This window comes from Phocoena sinus, chromosome 19, assembly GCF_008692025.1.
Source record: "Phocoena sinus isolate mPhoSin1 chromosome 19, mPhoSin1.pri, whole genome shotgun sequence".
NCBI lineage: Eukaryota > Metazoa > Chordata > Mammalia > Artiodactyla > Phocoenidae > Phocoena > Phocoena sinus.
Window position 1 is genome coordinate 11,668,819 of NC_045781.1, and position 16,506 is coordinate 11,685,324.

Below are 16,506 nucleotides of genomic sequence, written 5' to 3' on the forward strand. Positions count from 1 at the left end.
GGGGAAGGAAGGTCACTTCCCCTCTCTGGGCCTCAGTTTCTTATCTTGAAAATGGGAAGATGAACAGCCACTACTTTCTGGGGTTAAAATGTCAATTCAATGTGAGGTTGTCTCCAGGGCCAGAGTCTTTCTTATAAGAAAGGCAACTCCCGTTCAATCAAGCACTGGCTCTAAATGGTCTTTAGGAGGTCAGGAGTGCCCTTTGGGTTTGGCGAGACAAGGGTTCAAATTCCACATCTGCCACTTCCTGTCTGTGACTTTGGGCAAGTTGCTTAACTACCCTGAGCCTTAGTTACTTCATCTGGAAAATGGGTGTATCCATAGACCCTACTTCACAAACACTTGAGAGGCTGTGTGAAAAGCTGTAACGCAAGGCGCAGCACATAGGTGGCATTCAATAAAAGTTGGTCATTTTCCATTATTGTCATCTCCCATCACAGACACTGTCCCATCCTCACTTAAACTCTCAAATCTCAGAGAACATCAGGCCAGAACTGGATCTCATATTCAGAGATGTGTGTTGCTTTGTTTTTCTTATTCTAGAGCAGGAACAACTTCAGTGCCGAAGGCTGGGTCTAGCTCATCTCAATTGTTAGGTATTCTTCCAGCAAACATTCCCTAGTCGATGTCTGGCCTTGCGCTGGGCAATAAGTAATAGGGACCCAGTGGTGGCTAAACCAGGCCAGCCCTGCCCTCCCAGAGCTCACAGTCCAGGGGGAGACAGACTCACCCCCAGACAGTGACAACCCAGGGTGGTCAGGGCTGGGACAGGAGAAGTACAGGGCTGTGGGTACCCAGTGATGATGGGCCCTGCTGTCTCAGGGCTCCCATTCCAGCTAGAGCCAATATCACTAACACTAAAAAAATGAAAACAGCCAATAGTGTTTTTTTTGGCAGTGCCACATGGCTTGCGGGATCTTAGTTCTCCAACCAGGGGCTGAACCCACGCCCTCGGCAGTGAAAGCACAGAGTCCTAACCACTGGACCACCAGGGAATTCCCAAAAGCAGCCAATAGTTTATTACACATTCCCAAAGGTCCAGATACTATTTTGTTAATTGCATTCACTCATTGAATCCCCACAGCCAGCCTATCAGGTAGGTACCACCATTATGCCCATTTTATAGATGAGAGAACTGAGACCCGGGGAGGTTGTGTCACCTGCCCAAGCTCATGTGGCCAGCAGCTGGTGGAGTCAGGATTTGAACCCAGGACATCTGGCTTAACCCAAGGCTCTACTGCTTCTCAACACACGAATGGGTGGGAAGGGCTGGTTTCCCAGGGAGAGGATGAGGGCCTGTGGCTGTGGATGGAAGGAGGGCTGAGACGGAGGTGAGGAAAGCCTGAGGTCTCACCTGCAGGGTGCAGTGGGTGAGGGGATAAATGCCGCTCAGGCCTGGGGTCCAAGCCACCTCCAGCTCCGTCGGCTGGCTGGAAACCAAGTGGAGGTCGCGGGGCCGCTGGGGGAGCACTGTGGACAGAAGAGGGGAGGAGCTGACCCCTTGCCCAAAGCTCCCCACCCTGCCCTCAATTCCAGCTCTGACCTTTGACCCCAACGCCCCACCCTCTGACACCCAGCTCTCCAGCTCCCTTTCCTGTCACCTGTGATGGTGGCCGTGCGGGATGTGGTGACCCCCTTGGCGTTATGGGCTTCACAGGAGAAAGAAGCAGTCTTGTTCAGGCCTGGGGAGTCATATGAGGGAGGGGTCCAGTCAGAAAGGGGAAAGAGGGGCTCCCAGGCCACGCTGAGCATCCCTTCCACCACGCCCTACCCGACAGGGTCAGTCTGGCACCCAGGGCCACCTGCTTGAAGGGAGATTGTGGGAAAGGGAGATAATACATTGGGAACACAGGTCTCCATCCCCAAACACAAGGCCAGCTGACACCCCACCCCACAGACACCCACACAGATAGAAACACATGCACACGTACACACACAGACATATACACTCAGAACCACATACATAGACGCACAAAGGCACACACACTCATACACACGCTTATGCACAGAGATACACATACATACACAGACACACAGAAACACTCATACTCACACATAGACACACCAGACGCAGGCACCAGTTACACACACAGACGCACACAGAAACACACACTCACATACAGAAACGCACATACTCGGGGACTTCCCTGGTGCCGCAGTGGTTAAGAATCCGCCTGCCAATGCAGGGGACACGGGTTCCATCCCTGGTCCGGGAAGATCCCACATGCCGCAGAGCAACTAAGCTCGGGCGCCACATTTACTGAGCCTGTGCTCTAGAGCCCGCGAGCCACAGCTACTAAAGCCTGCACGCCATAACTACTGAAGCCTGCGCGCCTAGAGCCTGTGCTCCGCAACAAGAGAAGCCACCGCAGTGAGAAGCCCGCTCACCACTTCGAAGAGTAGCCCCCACTCGCCGCAACTAGAGAAAGCCTGCGCGCAACAATGAAGACCCAACGCAGCCAAAAATAAACAAACAATAAATTAATTTAAAAAGAACAAGGTAATCAAAAAAAAAGAAACGCACATACTCATACCTAGACACACACAAACACACAGACGAACACACACTCACATATACACACGAGAATAGACACAATCACACTGAGCCACACAGACACCTGTCTCGAGGCGTACACATCTAATAGACACACACTTAAGAAACAGGCCCTCACGGCGGTGTGGAAATGTAGAGGTGTTTGCTCATCGACAAGCTTAGCTGCTACCAATCCCTCTACCCCACACTCACTCACTCTAGCTCCACTGGCCTCCTGATGTTTCTGGAAGGTACTATGCATGCTCCCACCTCGGGAAATCTGCGCTTCCATTCCCTCTGCTTGGAAAAGCATTCCCACAGACATCCACGTGGCTCCCTCCTGCCCACCTTCACATTTGTTACTCAGATTCCACCTTCCAGTCGCCTCTGTCCCCAACCACCTTGTTGAAAATTGGAACCTCCCCTCCACAACTAGCCTCTTCCCTGCTTTACTTTCTCTTTGATTCTTCTCATCACAGCATCCTTTACACAGTCCTACATATCCTGTTCACTGTGTGTTGACCCCACTAGCACGTCAGCCCAGGACGGTAGGGGTTTCTGTCAGTTTTGCCCCCTGCTGTATCCCCCCAGGGGCCTAAGACGGCCTGGCACACAGTAGGTTCTCCGTAAATGTTTGTTGAATGAGTGGATGAATTTATGTACTTATGAGCACTTCCGGGTGTGTACGTAGCGACGTGAGCATGTGTAATTCCGTGGGTGAGTTCGTGTGTTTTTGAGTGCCTGGGGGTGGATTGCCTCCCCTTTCTCAGTGTGGTGGTGGTGGGAATATACACACACATGCACGCACACAGAGGCACGTACAAGTACACAAACACAAGAGACGCAGACACACAAACACAGAGAGATACACAACACACAGAGCTATACAACATACACAGATTCACACACACGGCAACAGAGACACGCACACCCATAATGTCTGGGTGTTAGGAGGTAAGGAGGACCAAGTCTTCAGTCTATGTGTGACTGCAGATCTGTATCTGCCTGTGTTTCTCTGCGTGTCTGTGGATGCTATACGCGTGCGTCTCCTGCGTTTGTTCCGCGCTGTGCTGTGTTCCCACCACCACCAGCTACGCGCACACACAAAGTTTCCTTTTCTCAGTTAGCAGAGGGAGTAGAAAGAGGGAAAGGCGGCGAGGCCGGAAGGGGGGTGGGCAGGGAAGTTCCCCAGCTCCGCTGCCCAGGCCGCAGTTCCCAGCCAAGGTCAGGTGCCCGGCCCGCAGCCCCGCGCTGCCCTGGGGAGGGACAGGACAGCCCCGGGCGAGCTGCCCGAGGGGGCGGGGAACCTGGGTCCCGTCCAGCCACCTGGCACGTGGGGGTCCGCCAGGGTCACCGCGCGGGAGCCCGCGCTGCCCGCCGCCGTTGGAGCCCTGGGGCGGGAGGGGGGTCTGGAGCCCGGTCCAGTTCCGACCGCAGCATTCCTGCCCCCGCGTGAGTCACCGGGGCGCCCCCACCCCGGCACTTCCGGCCGGACTGGGATCCCCCTTCCCGGGGCCCCAGCGGCCCGCACCTTGAGGGAGGGGGAGACAGGGGCGAAAGGGCCTAGGACCCCCTCCCCTCCGGCGGGCTCTCCCTCTACGACCGACTCCAGATGTGCTTTCCAGATGTACCGTCCCTCTCCCCCTCGGCGCCCAGCGCCACCCTGCCCCACCCCAGAGCGCAGTTTGCTTTTTCCGAGGGAATTGGAGGGATGGAAGGAGAGAGGGGGCACGCCCTGAGTCAGATCCAGGGACAGACACACACAAACGGACGAAATTCCTTGATCCAGAACACACCACGAATTCCTACACACACACAGTGAATCACACTTAACATACAGGGGCCTACAGGGCACGTTACGGGCCCTAAAACAGAAAACTGGTTAACTATACAGGAGGATGCTGTCGCAGACACGCGGTGACACAAAAACATTCTCTATGACTGACACGTATACACAAGGGGCTGACACCGACGCACATACACAAAGAGAGACACACACATACACGAACACAAACACGCAATCGAACGAGCACACACTGACTACAAACACCTAGCAACACAATACACACCTAGGCTGAAGCTGACAGACGCACAAACCTCCCCGCAGTTCGAGATACACCCACCAAGCAACAAACGTACGTTGAGGTTGAAGTGGACAAACGGATACACAACAGGACACAAATCAGGTTGATGTTAACTGGCTCACACAGAAACACAGCCAAGCCTTCAAAACACAGCTGGACACACTCAGGTTGCTTCAGACACATTCCTCAAGATGCAGGCTGATACGGAAACACACACTTGCTTCGACACACAGGGTTGCTGCAGACACACAAACGTGGAGATGCTGCCTTGTGCATATAGGTGGCACAGACACATATATACACACTGGCTGGTGAGTACCTCAAGTTCATCCACCAAGAGGCAGTCAGGGCTGGGACCGACATACCAGGAGAGCAGACAGAAGCAGAAGGGTGTTGTTACTACCTGCTGTGAATCACACACACACACACACACACACACACACATGTCTATAGGGGTCCATGGGACAGAGTTACATACCAACATGCTCACCCTGTGACATATACACAGATATCACAGAGCCATCCATACACAGCCACAGGCAGTGGAACCACACCAAGAAACACACCAAGTTGTCCAATGACACATCCTGAGTCCACAAAGAAACAGAAGCTCCCACTAAGACACACCGACACCTAAAGGCACACGCCTGTAAGCTAGCATTGTCTCTATACAGGGAGGTATGGAAAATAGCCACAAGGCGCACTGCCATCCATCACTCTGCCATCTCTCCTCACACACACATGTGCACTCCACCCTCTCACAGAGAGTCACCGCTGTGAACACACAAACACAAAGAAGGACAGATAGCAGGCCGACACTGGAGTACTTAGTCACACACATACACACACACACACACACACACACACACACACACTGACAGCCCCTGAGAAACTTACAGAAACATGCCATAAAGACCCAAACACAGTGGGACAGACACCTAAGGCGACAGAAACATACCTAGTCTCACACACACACGCACGCACACACACGCACGCACACACACACACACACACACACACACACACACTCTGAGACATACACAGAAGCCAGCCCTCACTCAGGTACACCCTCGTACAAACAGGTAGATGCACTGAGACACAGATCGAGAGGGACAGGGACACACCCAGACCTCCCACCCCGCCTCACACACAGAGACACACACAGAGATCCCCACCTGGCAGCTCCCTCACACGCTGATACACACACAGATCCTCTCACACCTGCGTCCCCCATTTCTCCCTCTTCCTGGGATGGGGGGGGGAACCATCCCGCTCTCCCTCCCCTTTGCCTGGGTCCTGCCAGGCTGACTCAGGCCCCAGAGCTGTGGGCCTGAGTCACCCCTCTGGAGGCGGCATGCTCACCCCTGATTCCTCGTACACTCAGGGCCCCCAGAATGCTGGGAATGTGAGCACCTCCTCCCACCCTAAGAGACTCTCTTGTCAGGAGTCCCCTCCCCATGCCAGCAGATGGAAGCAGCAGGTTGGGGATGCTGGAAGCCGATGCCCTCCAAGGTCCAGCCGCCTCCCTCTGACTGACTCAGCCTCCCCCATCTGTGTTCCTCTGCCTCTCCTTCCTCAGTGAGGGGAACCCCCTGTGCTCAGGGTCCCCCAACTCTGGCTGACCGCTGTGTGACCCCAAACTAGGTCCTGCCCCATCTGTGAGGTGTGGAAGGGGATGGTCACCCTGAGGCTGGGAGGGTTTCTCCTGTCACTCAGACCTGTCGTGTCTCTCTCCATCTTGGGTTACTTCTGTAAGGAGCTAGGGGAGAGGAAGGCCCAGTTGATTCCGGTGCCCTGCTTAGGGTCAAGGGCTGACACAAGGGGCCTCAGACCCCCACACACTTGGCCATGGAGCAGCTCAGAGGAAACCCAGGACAAAGAATTCTCTGCAGAGAGGCTGGCGTGAATGGAGGGAGAAAGAGCAGAGAGACAGGGAGACACACAGAGCAACAGAGAGAGATGGAGAACAGAGACAGAAAGAAAACATACAGAGGGAAACGAGATAGATGGGGACAGAAATGCAGAGACAGAGATACTCAGAGACAAAGAGAAAAAACTAGAGGGAGACTCAGAGACAGAGACAGACAGAGAAGGACAGCGGGACGAGCAGACCCTCACACAGAGGCATGAAGGGCTCCCCACTTCCATCCTGTCTGGCCCTCTACACTGAGCTGACCACATCCCTGGACTCACCTGGAACACGGAGTGTGTGCTGGGCACTGTGGTCCACGGTTGCGGCTAGGGAGACAGCATCCTGGAGCCAGAGTAGGTCCACGGGCTCTGGGGGTCCCTGGGCCCGGCAGCTCAGGTTGAAGGGAGTGTTGGCAGACACAGTCCTGTCCTCAGGCTCCTCCAGGAAGTAAGGCAGACCTGGGCGGGGGGCAGTGGTGAAGGCTGGGGTCCCTCTGAGCCCCCTAGGTGTCTGACTCACCACTAGGATGTTGTAGGGTGCAGGGTCTTTGACCCCTATGTCTGACCCCTCAGGACACCTCTACCCCCAGGAAACATGATCCCAATATCCGACTCTCCCCACCAATGTCTGAGCTCCAGGACATCTGAGCCTCTCATGTCTCTGTTCCAGAATGTCTTACTCCTTCCTGCTCTTCATGCCACTTTGTCTATGAGGAAAGTGAGGCCCCCTGGGGGGTGAGGGAGAGGGTTAAGTTGTGCCTCAGACCCTTGATCTGACCCCCGAATGTCCTGCCCCAACCATGTGTGACCTCAGGACAACTGACAGACCCAAAGATATCTCCCCCCCTGCCCAAAACATATAATCTTGTGCAGGCCTGCCCCCAATAATTTATAGACCCCTCCAGCTGCCTGACCCTCCAAGATCTCTGACATTCTTAGGTTGTACGTCCCCAATGCACGCCGCGAATCCTCCAGCACCCTCTGACCCCTCAGGATTCTTGGTCTCCCACGACCTCTGAGCCCAGGGCTCACCCTCCAGCCCGACGTAGCCAGGCTGGGACACGAAGGTCTTTCTGCCCAGGACCACGGCACACTGGTACCATCCAGCGTCTGAGAGCTGCAGGGACGAGATTCTGACAGGGCAAGAGGAGGGACAGAGAGGTTCAGGGTCAAAGCTGTACCCGGGGAGGGGGTCCTCAGAACTGAAAGAGGAGAGTCTGGGCTGGAAACTCGTAAGACCGAATAAGTGGGTACTATTATTAACTCATTTTACAGAAGAGGAAAGTGAAAGCCAGGTTTAGTTACGTCACATGCTCAAAGCCATGCAGCTAGCGAGTGGCCACACTGGGGTCCAACCCAGGTGGGCTCCTGCGAGTGACTCTGCAGCCACCATGTGATGGAGGTGGGGACACAGGGGTCAGGAGGGATGCGGGTCGTGTCTGGTTAGGGGAGGCCGGGCACCTGAGTTGGCTGACCACTTTCCAGTCATCCTGCCCGTCTTCGCCCAGGGGCACCTGGGTCTGGGTGCTGTCTGCCAGCTCTAGGACCTGTCCATCCCGAAGCCAGGTCACCTCGGGGGGCTCCCCCTGAACCTGGAGCTCACACCGAAGGGCCCCCATGAGTCCTCGGGCACCAGTGATGTTCCCCGGACTCCCCACGAAGGGGTGCCGCTCAGCCTGTGGGCCTGCAGGGAGATGGGGAAGAATTCACTCAGGAAACCCTGCTCCCCTCCGACTCCTTGGTTCCACCCGTGCCGGCCTGCCTACTGCCAGGACCCCGCCAGGCCCTTAGGCCCACATAGTTGCAGAGTGACCTCAGCAGGGGGTGTGGAGGGTAGAGGCTTTGAGGGGAAGATGGGAGCCTTCCCAGGGGACTGGGGTCCGGCCTCCAGCCTCTGTCCGTTGGGAGTAGGCCCGGGGTCTGGCAGCCTCCCACGCCCTGACTGCCCGGCAGGCCTGCCCTCCCTTAGTGTCTCTAGAGACTTGACAGATTAGGCTGGTGGACGGTGGGGAAGAAAAGGGAATGGGAGAGGGAGAGAGAGAGAAACAGGGAAGGAGAGTCAGAGAGAGGAACCAGAGAAAGTCAGGCAGACAGAGGGACAGAAACCCGGAGCGACAGAGGATAAGAGATGGAGAGAGACACCCCAGAGGGGAAAAAGTGGTAGGAGAGACACACAGAGGGAAATGGACAGAAAGAGATAAAAACAGACGGACAGAGACAGTGATAGAGACACTTAGGGCACAGGGAGAGATAAAGACAGAGACTGGAGAGAGAGAGAGAAATGGAGACCCACAGAGATGGTAGGATTGGAGGCAGAGTCCCTGGCCCCAGAGGTGGAACGCGCAGACAAACAGCCATGGGGTAAGGAGAAGTGGGGGTGACAGTGACGAGGGACTTCCCCTAGGGCTCTGGAGCCTCCTCATCCCGCTGCCTGACTTGGGGTCCTTTCTGGAAGCTTCCTTTCCGGGCAGCCCCCAGCTCAGCCCCTCTCCCCAAGGCCCCCAACTCAAGTCCAGCCCCTACCCTTGCCCTCAGCTTCTCCTGTCTGTCTGTCTGTGTCCATCTCTTCCCATCTCTGACCCTCTTAGTTTCTGTTTCTTGCCCTTCTGCTCTCTCAAGAGTCCCTTTTTCCTTCCCTCTCTTGGTTTGTCTCTGTGTATACCCTCCCCCTCTGTTGTCCCAAGAAAACTCCCTGAGCCAGACCAGGACTCCCGACTCACCCCCTCAAACACCTGCCATCCATCCCTCTCCTTTTCCTCCCCCAGCGCCCCCCATCACTCACCCTTGGGAGCCACGCACCCCCAGCAGCACAGCGCCCAGCACCAGGCCAGCAGGACCCTGCCCATCCTCAGGGCACCACGCAATCAATGCCAAACTTTCCTCAGAAGTTGCTGGGCACCCCGTGGGGGAGGGGGCAGGGCCGGGTTGTGCCCGGCCCTCCCCCCAGCTCCGGGCTCCCCGGATTTGGCACTGCCCGCCTGGCACAGCGGAGCGGGGGGCGCCCTCACCCGGCTCTGCTCAGCGGCGCCTTCCCAGCTCCCCTGCCTCCTTCTCTCCCTCCCAGATTTCGGGCAACGCTTTCCCCGCCCCTGGCTCCCCCCGCCTCCGCCCACCGGCGGGAGCCCAAGGGGCCACCCGGACTTCAAGGGGTTAACGCGGAGAGAAGAGGACCAGCTCTTTCTTAAAGGGGCCCTGGAGGGAGGCTGAGGAGGGGGAAGGGGGCCCCAGGTGGCTATGCCCCTAATCGTGGGCCAGCGAGGCAGGGAAGCTGTGCGTCTCCCTATCCCGGCTCTGGGCGCTGTCCCTCTGGGCTCTCTCAATGTCTGGTAAACATTCCTCCAGAACTCCTCTCCCCTCTGCGATGCCCCCCTCCCCTGCCTCCACCCCCAGCCCAGCCCAGCCAGGCACTCCCCCTCTCACTCACAGCTCCTCAGACAAGGACACACACACACACACACACACACACACACTCTCACAGATGTCATCCACACACAGAGGCTGGGACAGGAGGAGACACGCAGGGGCACGCCACCGGCTCACACTCAGACAAGCCAGGTCAGGAGCTCCTCCATTCGTGGAGAAACCTCAGAAACCAGAAACGGGAGGACACTGCTGCGTGGGCATCCCCGGGGGAAGACTTGGGGAGACGTGGATCCTCATACAAAAGAGATCCACATGGGCACGGAAACAGGACATCAGTGGATGGGCACTCACAGGGGTGCCCAAAGACCTGGGTGGGAATCCCGCCTCTACCACTAACCCTGTGACCTTACGAGTGACTGGCCTCCCCGAGCCTCGCTTTGTCCATCTGTAAGGTGGGAACAGCAGCAGAAACCCACTTAGCAGGCTGTGGGGAAGCTGTCCTGGGTTCAGTGCACGTGCAGTTTTTTGCACGTGGTGACGACAGCTGACAAGTGCCCTTGATTTTTTGCATCTCATCTGTATGTCTCTCTGTGCACTTGCATGGCTGTCTCCCTCTGGTGGATTGTGTATCCTGATCCTTGTAGATCCAGGGCCTGTGTGCTGGTTCTCCTGCTTTGTCCGTTTACTTTCCCACCATGTGTTTTGCACGTGGTGGAGGTGGGGGGGGGTCTCTGCAAGCCTGAGTGTCTGTGTAGGAGGGGACTGGCCACCCATCTCTCTGCTCTTGGCTGTTCTGTTTGTGTATTGGCATCCCTACAGCTCCTTATAAACTCCTCTCCTTTCAGCCTCCCGATGTCTCTCCCACCTGCCTCTTCTCACTCCGAGGAGTCCAGCCCATCCTTTCCCACAAGGACCCTGCCTTGGCCTCCTCCCTGGCCTCCCCCCAGGCCTCCTTGCCTCCACTCTTACTCCCTCCAGCCCATCATCTCCCATTCATAAGCAGAGGGATGTTTCTGAAACTCAAATCTGACCCTGTCCCCTCCCTGCTTAACCTTGGCTCCCCACTGCCCTCTGGGCGAGCTCCCGGCTCCACAACCTGGCACTCAGGGCTCTTCTCCATCAGCTTTCCTGAGCTGTGTCATTTGTGTCCCATTTCAGTGACAGCCTCAGCATCTATTCTGCCACCCAAGCCCCGACCCTCAGGGTCCTCTTGGACAGCCCCCACCCTCAATAAGTTTCCAAGTGCCAAGGAGGATTCGATTTAGCTCCACAAACCTTTCTCCTGCCTGGCCTTGCTGTCCTCCCCCGTGGTCTCACCCTGGTCCAGCCCCCATCTTCTCCCACCTGGACCCCTGCTCTGGCCTCCTCCCTGGTCTCCTGGCCTCCACTCTCTCTCCCTCTAACCTGTCAACAGCAAGAAGAATGTCTCTCAATCCCAAATCAAACCCTTTTCCACCTTTGCCCCAAACCTTCCAAGATAAACCCCCAAACTGCTTGCCTTGACCACTCATGCCCACCTGGCTCCTTTCTCTTGTTCACAAGCTTTAGGCCCTCCTCCTGCAGCTCTATGCCCCCAACTCCTACACACCCCTCAGCCCCATCTCAATTGTCCCTTCTCCTTGGCATCACTGCCTGGTCCTTCCCAGTCAACTCTAGGTCCCCGTGTTGTTCACTCCTAACACTTTGTCCTTTTCTTTGGCTTGGGTTGTCACAATATATTTATTGGTGTGACCGTGTGTCTCATGGTCTGTGGGCTCTGGGAGTGTGGGCTCTGGGAGTGTAGGCACTGGGTATATCTTTGGTACCACTGTGTCCGCACCACCATGTAAAAGACCTTTCATAAAGGGGTCAGTTAATTATTGTGGCATTTTGGGGGGACGCAAATATGTGCCAAAGGTCTGCCCACTTGTCTGAATACGCTGGGTGGCCCTACACACCTAGGACACGGTGGACCCAGCTGTGTGCGTGGCCAACTTGAACCTGTGTTCGTTCTTTCAAGAACTATTTGCTGAGTATCAAATATGTGTTTGCAATTGGCTTTCAAATGCATTTTATTTATTTATTTTTTTATACATAGTATTTTAATTTTATTTTTTATTTTATTATGGTCCTGCTGTGCGGCATGTGGGATCTTAATTCCCCCACCAGGGATGGAACCCTAGCCCTACAGGGGAAGCACAGAGTCTTTTAAACGACTGGACCCCCAGGGAAGTCCCTCAAATGCATTTTAAAAATGAGATGGGGGCTTCCCTGGTGGCACAGTGGTTGAGAGTCCGCCTGCCGATGCAGGGGACACGGGTTCGTGCCCCAGTCCGGGAAGATCCCACATGCCGTGGAGCGGCTGGGCCCGTGAGCCATGGCCGCTGAGCCTGCACGTCCGGAGCCTGGGAGACGCCACAACAGTGAGAGGCCCGCGTAGCTAAAAAAAAAAAAAAAAAAAAAAAAAAATGAGGATGGGGGAATTCCCTGGCGGTCCAGTGGTTAGGACTCGGTGCTTTCATTGCTGAACCGCTGAAGGTGCTGGCTCCGATCCCTGGTCGGGGAACTAAGATCCTGAAAGTCGTGTGGCGTGGCCAAAAAAAAAAGGTGAGATGGACAGGTGGATAGAAATGTTCCCTGTGCCAGAGGCGGGGATTCCACAGTGAGCAAGACTGCCCTCATGGAGCTCATATTCCAAGTGGAAGAGGGAGAAGAGCCAGAGAAATATTTATCAGATTGCAACACGGGAAGTGAAGAAAAATAAATTTGGGGAAGGGATATCAAGGGGAGCGGGGGGAGTGCCATTTTAGAGAAAGTAGTCAGGGAAGTGCTCTCTGAGGTTATGATCAAGTTCTGAAGTAAATTAGCAAGTGAGTCATATAGGAAGGGCATTCCAGGCAGAGGGAACAGCCGGTGCAAAGGCCTGGGGCAGGCCTGCAGGGAACTTCAAGGAGAAGACCCGTGTGGCTGGAATGGATGGGGGTCAGGGAGTAGGTGAGATCAGGGAGGGCATTGGCCTGGGGAGGAGGACTTTGGCTTTTATTCTAAATATGACAGCATGCACTAAGGGGCTATTCCCCCCACCCAGCTTTACTGAGGGATAATTGGCCAAAATGTATAAATTTAATGGGGAATTCCCGGTGGTCCAGGGGTTAGGACTTGGCCCTTTCACTGCTGAGGGCCCAGGTTCGATCCCTGGTTGGGGAACTGGGGAACTAAGATCCCACAAGCCATGCAGCGTGGCAAAATAGATAGATAGATAGATAGATAGACAAATAAATAAATAATAAATTTAAGGCGTACAACATGATTTACTACATGTATATATTGCAAAGGGATTACCACAATAAAGTTAATTAACCCATCCACTACCTCACATAGTTACCATTTTTTTGGGTGTATAGTGAGAACATTTAAGATCTACTCTCTCAGTAAATTTCAAGTATACAATACAATATTAGCTATAGTCACCATGCTGTACATTAGGTCCCCAGAACTTATTCATCTTGTAACTGAAAATCTGTACCCTTTGATCAACATCTCCCCATTTCTCCCCCACCCCCAGCCTCTGGCAACAACAATTCTTTTACTTAAGTAATTATTAATTAATTTTTATTGCGAGACAATTGACATATAACACTATATTAGTTTCGGATTGCACAGTGATTCTATATTTGTATATGTTGTGAAATGATCACCACAGTAAGTCTACTTGACATCCATCACTACGTGGTTACAATTTGTTTTTCGTTATGAAACTTTTAAGATTTACTCTCTTAGCGACTTTCCAATGTATAATACGGTTTTATTAACTATAGTCACCATGCTACCTGACATCTTTCTGTTTCTATGAATTCAGCTTTTTTAGATTCCACATGTAAGTGAGATCATACAGTATTTGTCTTTCTCTGTCTGACTTATTTCACTTAGCATAATGACTTCAAGGTCCATCCATGTTTGTCACAAATGCAGGGTTTCCTTTTTTTTATGGCTGAATAATATTCTGTTATGTATCTATATCACATTTTCTTTTTTTTAATTTTTTTTTTTTTAATTTTGTCTGCGTTGGGTCTTCATTGCTGCACGTGGGCTTTCCCTAGTTGCGGCGAGCGGGGGGCTACTCTTTGTTGTGGTGTGCAGTCTTCTCATTGCAGTGGCTTCTCTTGTTGGGCGGAGCATGGGCTCTAGGCACATGGGCTTCAGTAGCTGAGGCTCGTGGGCTCTAGAGCGCAGGCTCAGTAGTTGTGGCACACAGGTTTAGCTGCTCCGTGGCATGTGGGATCCTCCCAGACCAGGGCTTGAGCCCATGTCACCTGCATTGGCAGGCAGATTCCTAACCACTGTACCACCAGGGAAGCCTGTCACATTTTCTTTATCCACTCATCTGCTGACACTTAGATTGCTTCTGTATCTTGGCTATCGTGAATAATGCTGCCGTGGACACAGGGGTGCAGATATCTCTTTTGGGATACTGATTTTGTTTCCTTTGGATATATACCAAGAAGTGGGACTGCTGGATCCTATGACAATTCTATTTTTAATTTTTTGAGGAACCTCCATATTGTTTTCCCATAGTGGCTGCACCAATTTACATTCCCACCAACGGTGCACAAGGGTTGCCCACTGGGGGGCAGAGCAGGGGAGAGACCTGATTTGATTTGCTATTTTTTTTGCGGTACGCGGGCCTCTCACTGTTGTGGCCTCTCCCGTTGTGGAGCACAGGCTCCGGATGCGCAGGCTCAGCGGCCATGGCTCACTGGCCTAGCCGCTCCGTGGCATGTGGGATCTTCCCGGACCGTGGCAGGAACCCGTGTCCCCTGCATCGGCAGGTGGACTCTCAACCACTGCGCCACCAGGGAAGCCCTGTTTTGGTTTTAAAGGCCAGTAAGTGAAAAGTTGATGGGAAACTTTCTAACAGAGGGATCAGGACCTGGACACACTATATGGGAACATTTACTATTGAGGTATGATGTGCCTGGAAGGGGCCCAGCCTACCCAGTGAGGAGCTCTTGGGCCAGAATGAGCCCAAATCTGATCTAACTTCCAGTTTACAGAGAATTCCTGGCAATGGAAAGACATCTTGAGTAGCACCCTAAAGATGCCATCAGCCAAATGTGGGATGTGAAAAATGACACAGGGCAAATGACCTTGTGTGACTAGTTCTTGAAGAAATTAGTGGCATTACCAAAGGGGAAAGGCGGGGAGGGATAAATTAGCAGTTTGGACTTAAAATTTACACCCTACTATATATAAAATAGATAACCAGCAAGGACCTACTGTATAGCACAGGGAACTACTCAATATCTTGTAATAGCCTATAATGGAAGAGAATATAAAAAATAGAATTATATATATTTATGTATATGTATAATTGAATCCCTGTGCTGTACATCTGAAACTAACACAACATTGTAAATCAACTATATTTCAATAAAAATTAAAAAAATAAGTGGCATACAAAAGGTTGGAGAATGGTTACAGCTTTAGAAGACCTAAGCATCCAAATGAGGCACTGAATGATGAGCCTTTGGATGTAGACTTGAACAAACACGCCTATGAAGTACATTTCTGCAACCATCAGGGAAACGTGAACACTAACACAGCAAAATTGCTAACTGTGATAGGTGTGAAAATGGGTATCTTGGTTGTGACTCTTCTTTTTTTTTTTTTTTTTTTTTTTGCGGTGCGCGGGCCTCTCACTGTCATGGCCTCTCCCGTTGCGGAGCACAGGCTCCGGACGCGCAGGCTCAGCGGCCATGGCTCACGGGCCCAGCCGCTCCGCAGCGTGTGGGATTTTCCCGGACCGGGGCACGAACCCACGTCCCCTGCATCGGCAGGCGGACTCTCAACCACTGTGCCACCAGGGAAGCCCGGTTATGACTCTTAAAAAGTGGATTTTAGGGAATTCCCTGGTGGCCCAATGGTTAGGACTCTATGCTTTCACGGCTGTGGCCAAAAAAAAAAAGAGTGGATTTTAAAGGGGAGTTATTTTCTTAATAAGTTAGGAGTCTTTGTTGGGCATAATGAAAGTTTTGGGTATATAGTGTGAAGGTTATACATTGTGAATATATTTAATGCCACTGAATCGTACACTTACAAGTGGTGAAAATGATAAATATTATGTTATGTATATTTTACACCCCCCCCCCAAAAAAACAAACTGAACACCACACTGATTGGTCCAATAATTATTGTTTAAGACATTTTGAGTTTTTGTTTTTTCTTTTGCCTGCTACTGGAATCATCCTAATTCATGTCAACTTTCATATTGATGCAGTACAAGGTCCATCCTTCCTCAAGTAAATGAATTTGCTGGTATTTCTGATCCCAAGCTTCCCTGAATGTGAATTTTGAGTGCAAAGGAAAGCAAGTCATTGCCTTAATTTAAAAGGAGGAAACCTCAAACCTCATTCATTCCTTTTCATATCACACTGACATAAAAAGTAGTAATAATAAATCCAAGAACTTAGCACGTATTTTGTTCCTATTAAGTTCCAGAATTTCTCACACCTCTTCTTTTAAGTTTGGCAAGTCTTTTAGACGCTAAATCCTCAGTGAAGTTGTCATCAACTAGAAGGTGGCAAAGTTAGGATCTGATCCCCATCGCATCTTTCTATTTTCCATCATATCACTGTT

General features: G+C 52.7%; 1 protein-coding gene across 4 annotated transcripts in view; it reads right to left on the reverse strand.

Moving 5' to 3' along the window:
• AXL (AXL receptor tyrosine kinase) overlaps positions 1-9,880 on the reverse strand; it is a 31,373-nt gene extending 21,493 nt beyond the window's left edge. The window contains exons 1-6 of one of the 4 annotated variants that reach the window (XM_032612082.1): positions 9,311-9,880; positions 7,990-8,212; positions 7,561-7,661; positions 6,811-6,987; positions 1,602-1,682; positions 1,355-1,470 (exon numbers count right to left, since the gene is read on the reverse strand). In XM_032612082.1, the coding sequence (XP_032467973.1) occupies positions 1,355-1,470; positions 1,602-1,682; positions 6,811-6,987; positions 7,561-7,661; positions 7,990-8,212; positions 9,311-9,374 (762 nt within the window). In that variant the 5' untranslated portion in view covers positions 9,375-9,880. The remainder of the gene's footprint in view (positions 1-1,354; positions 1,471-1,601; positions 1,683-6,810; positions 6,988-7,560; positions 7,662-7,989; positions 8,213-9,310) is intronic. The other 3 variants (XM_032612085.1, XM_032612083.1, XM_032612084.1) reach the window with 3 other exon arrangements.
• Positions 9,881-16,506: the final 6,626 nt, after the last annotated feature.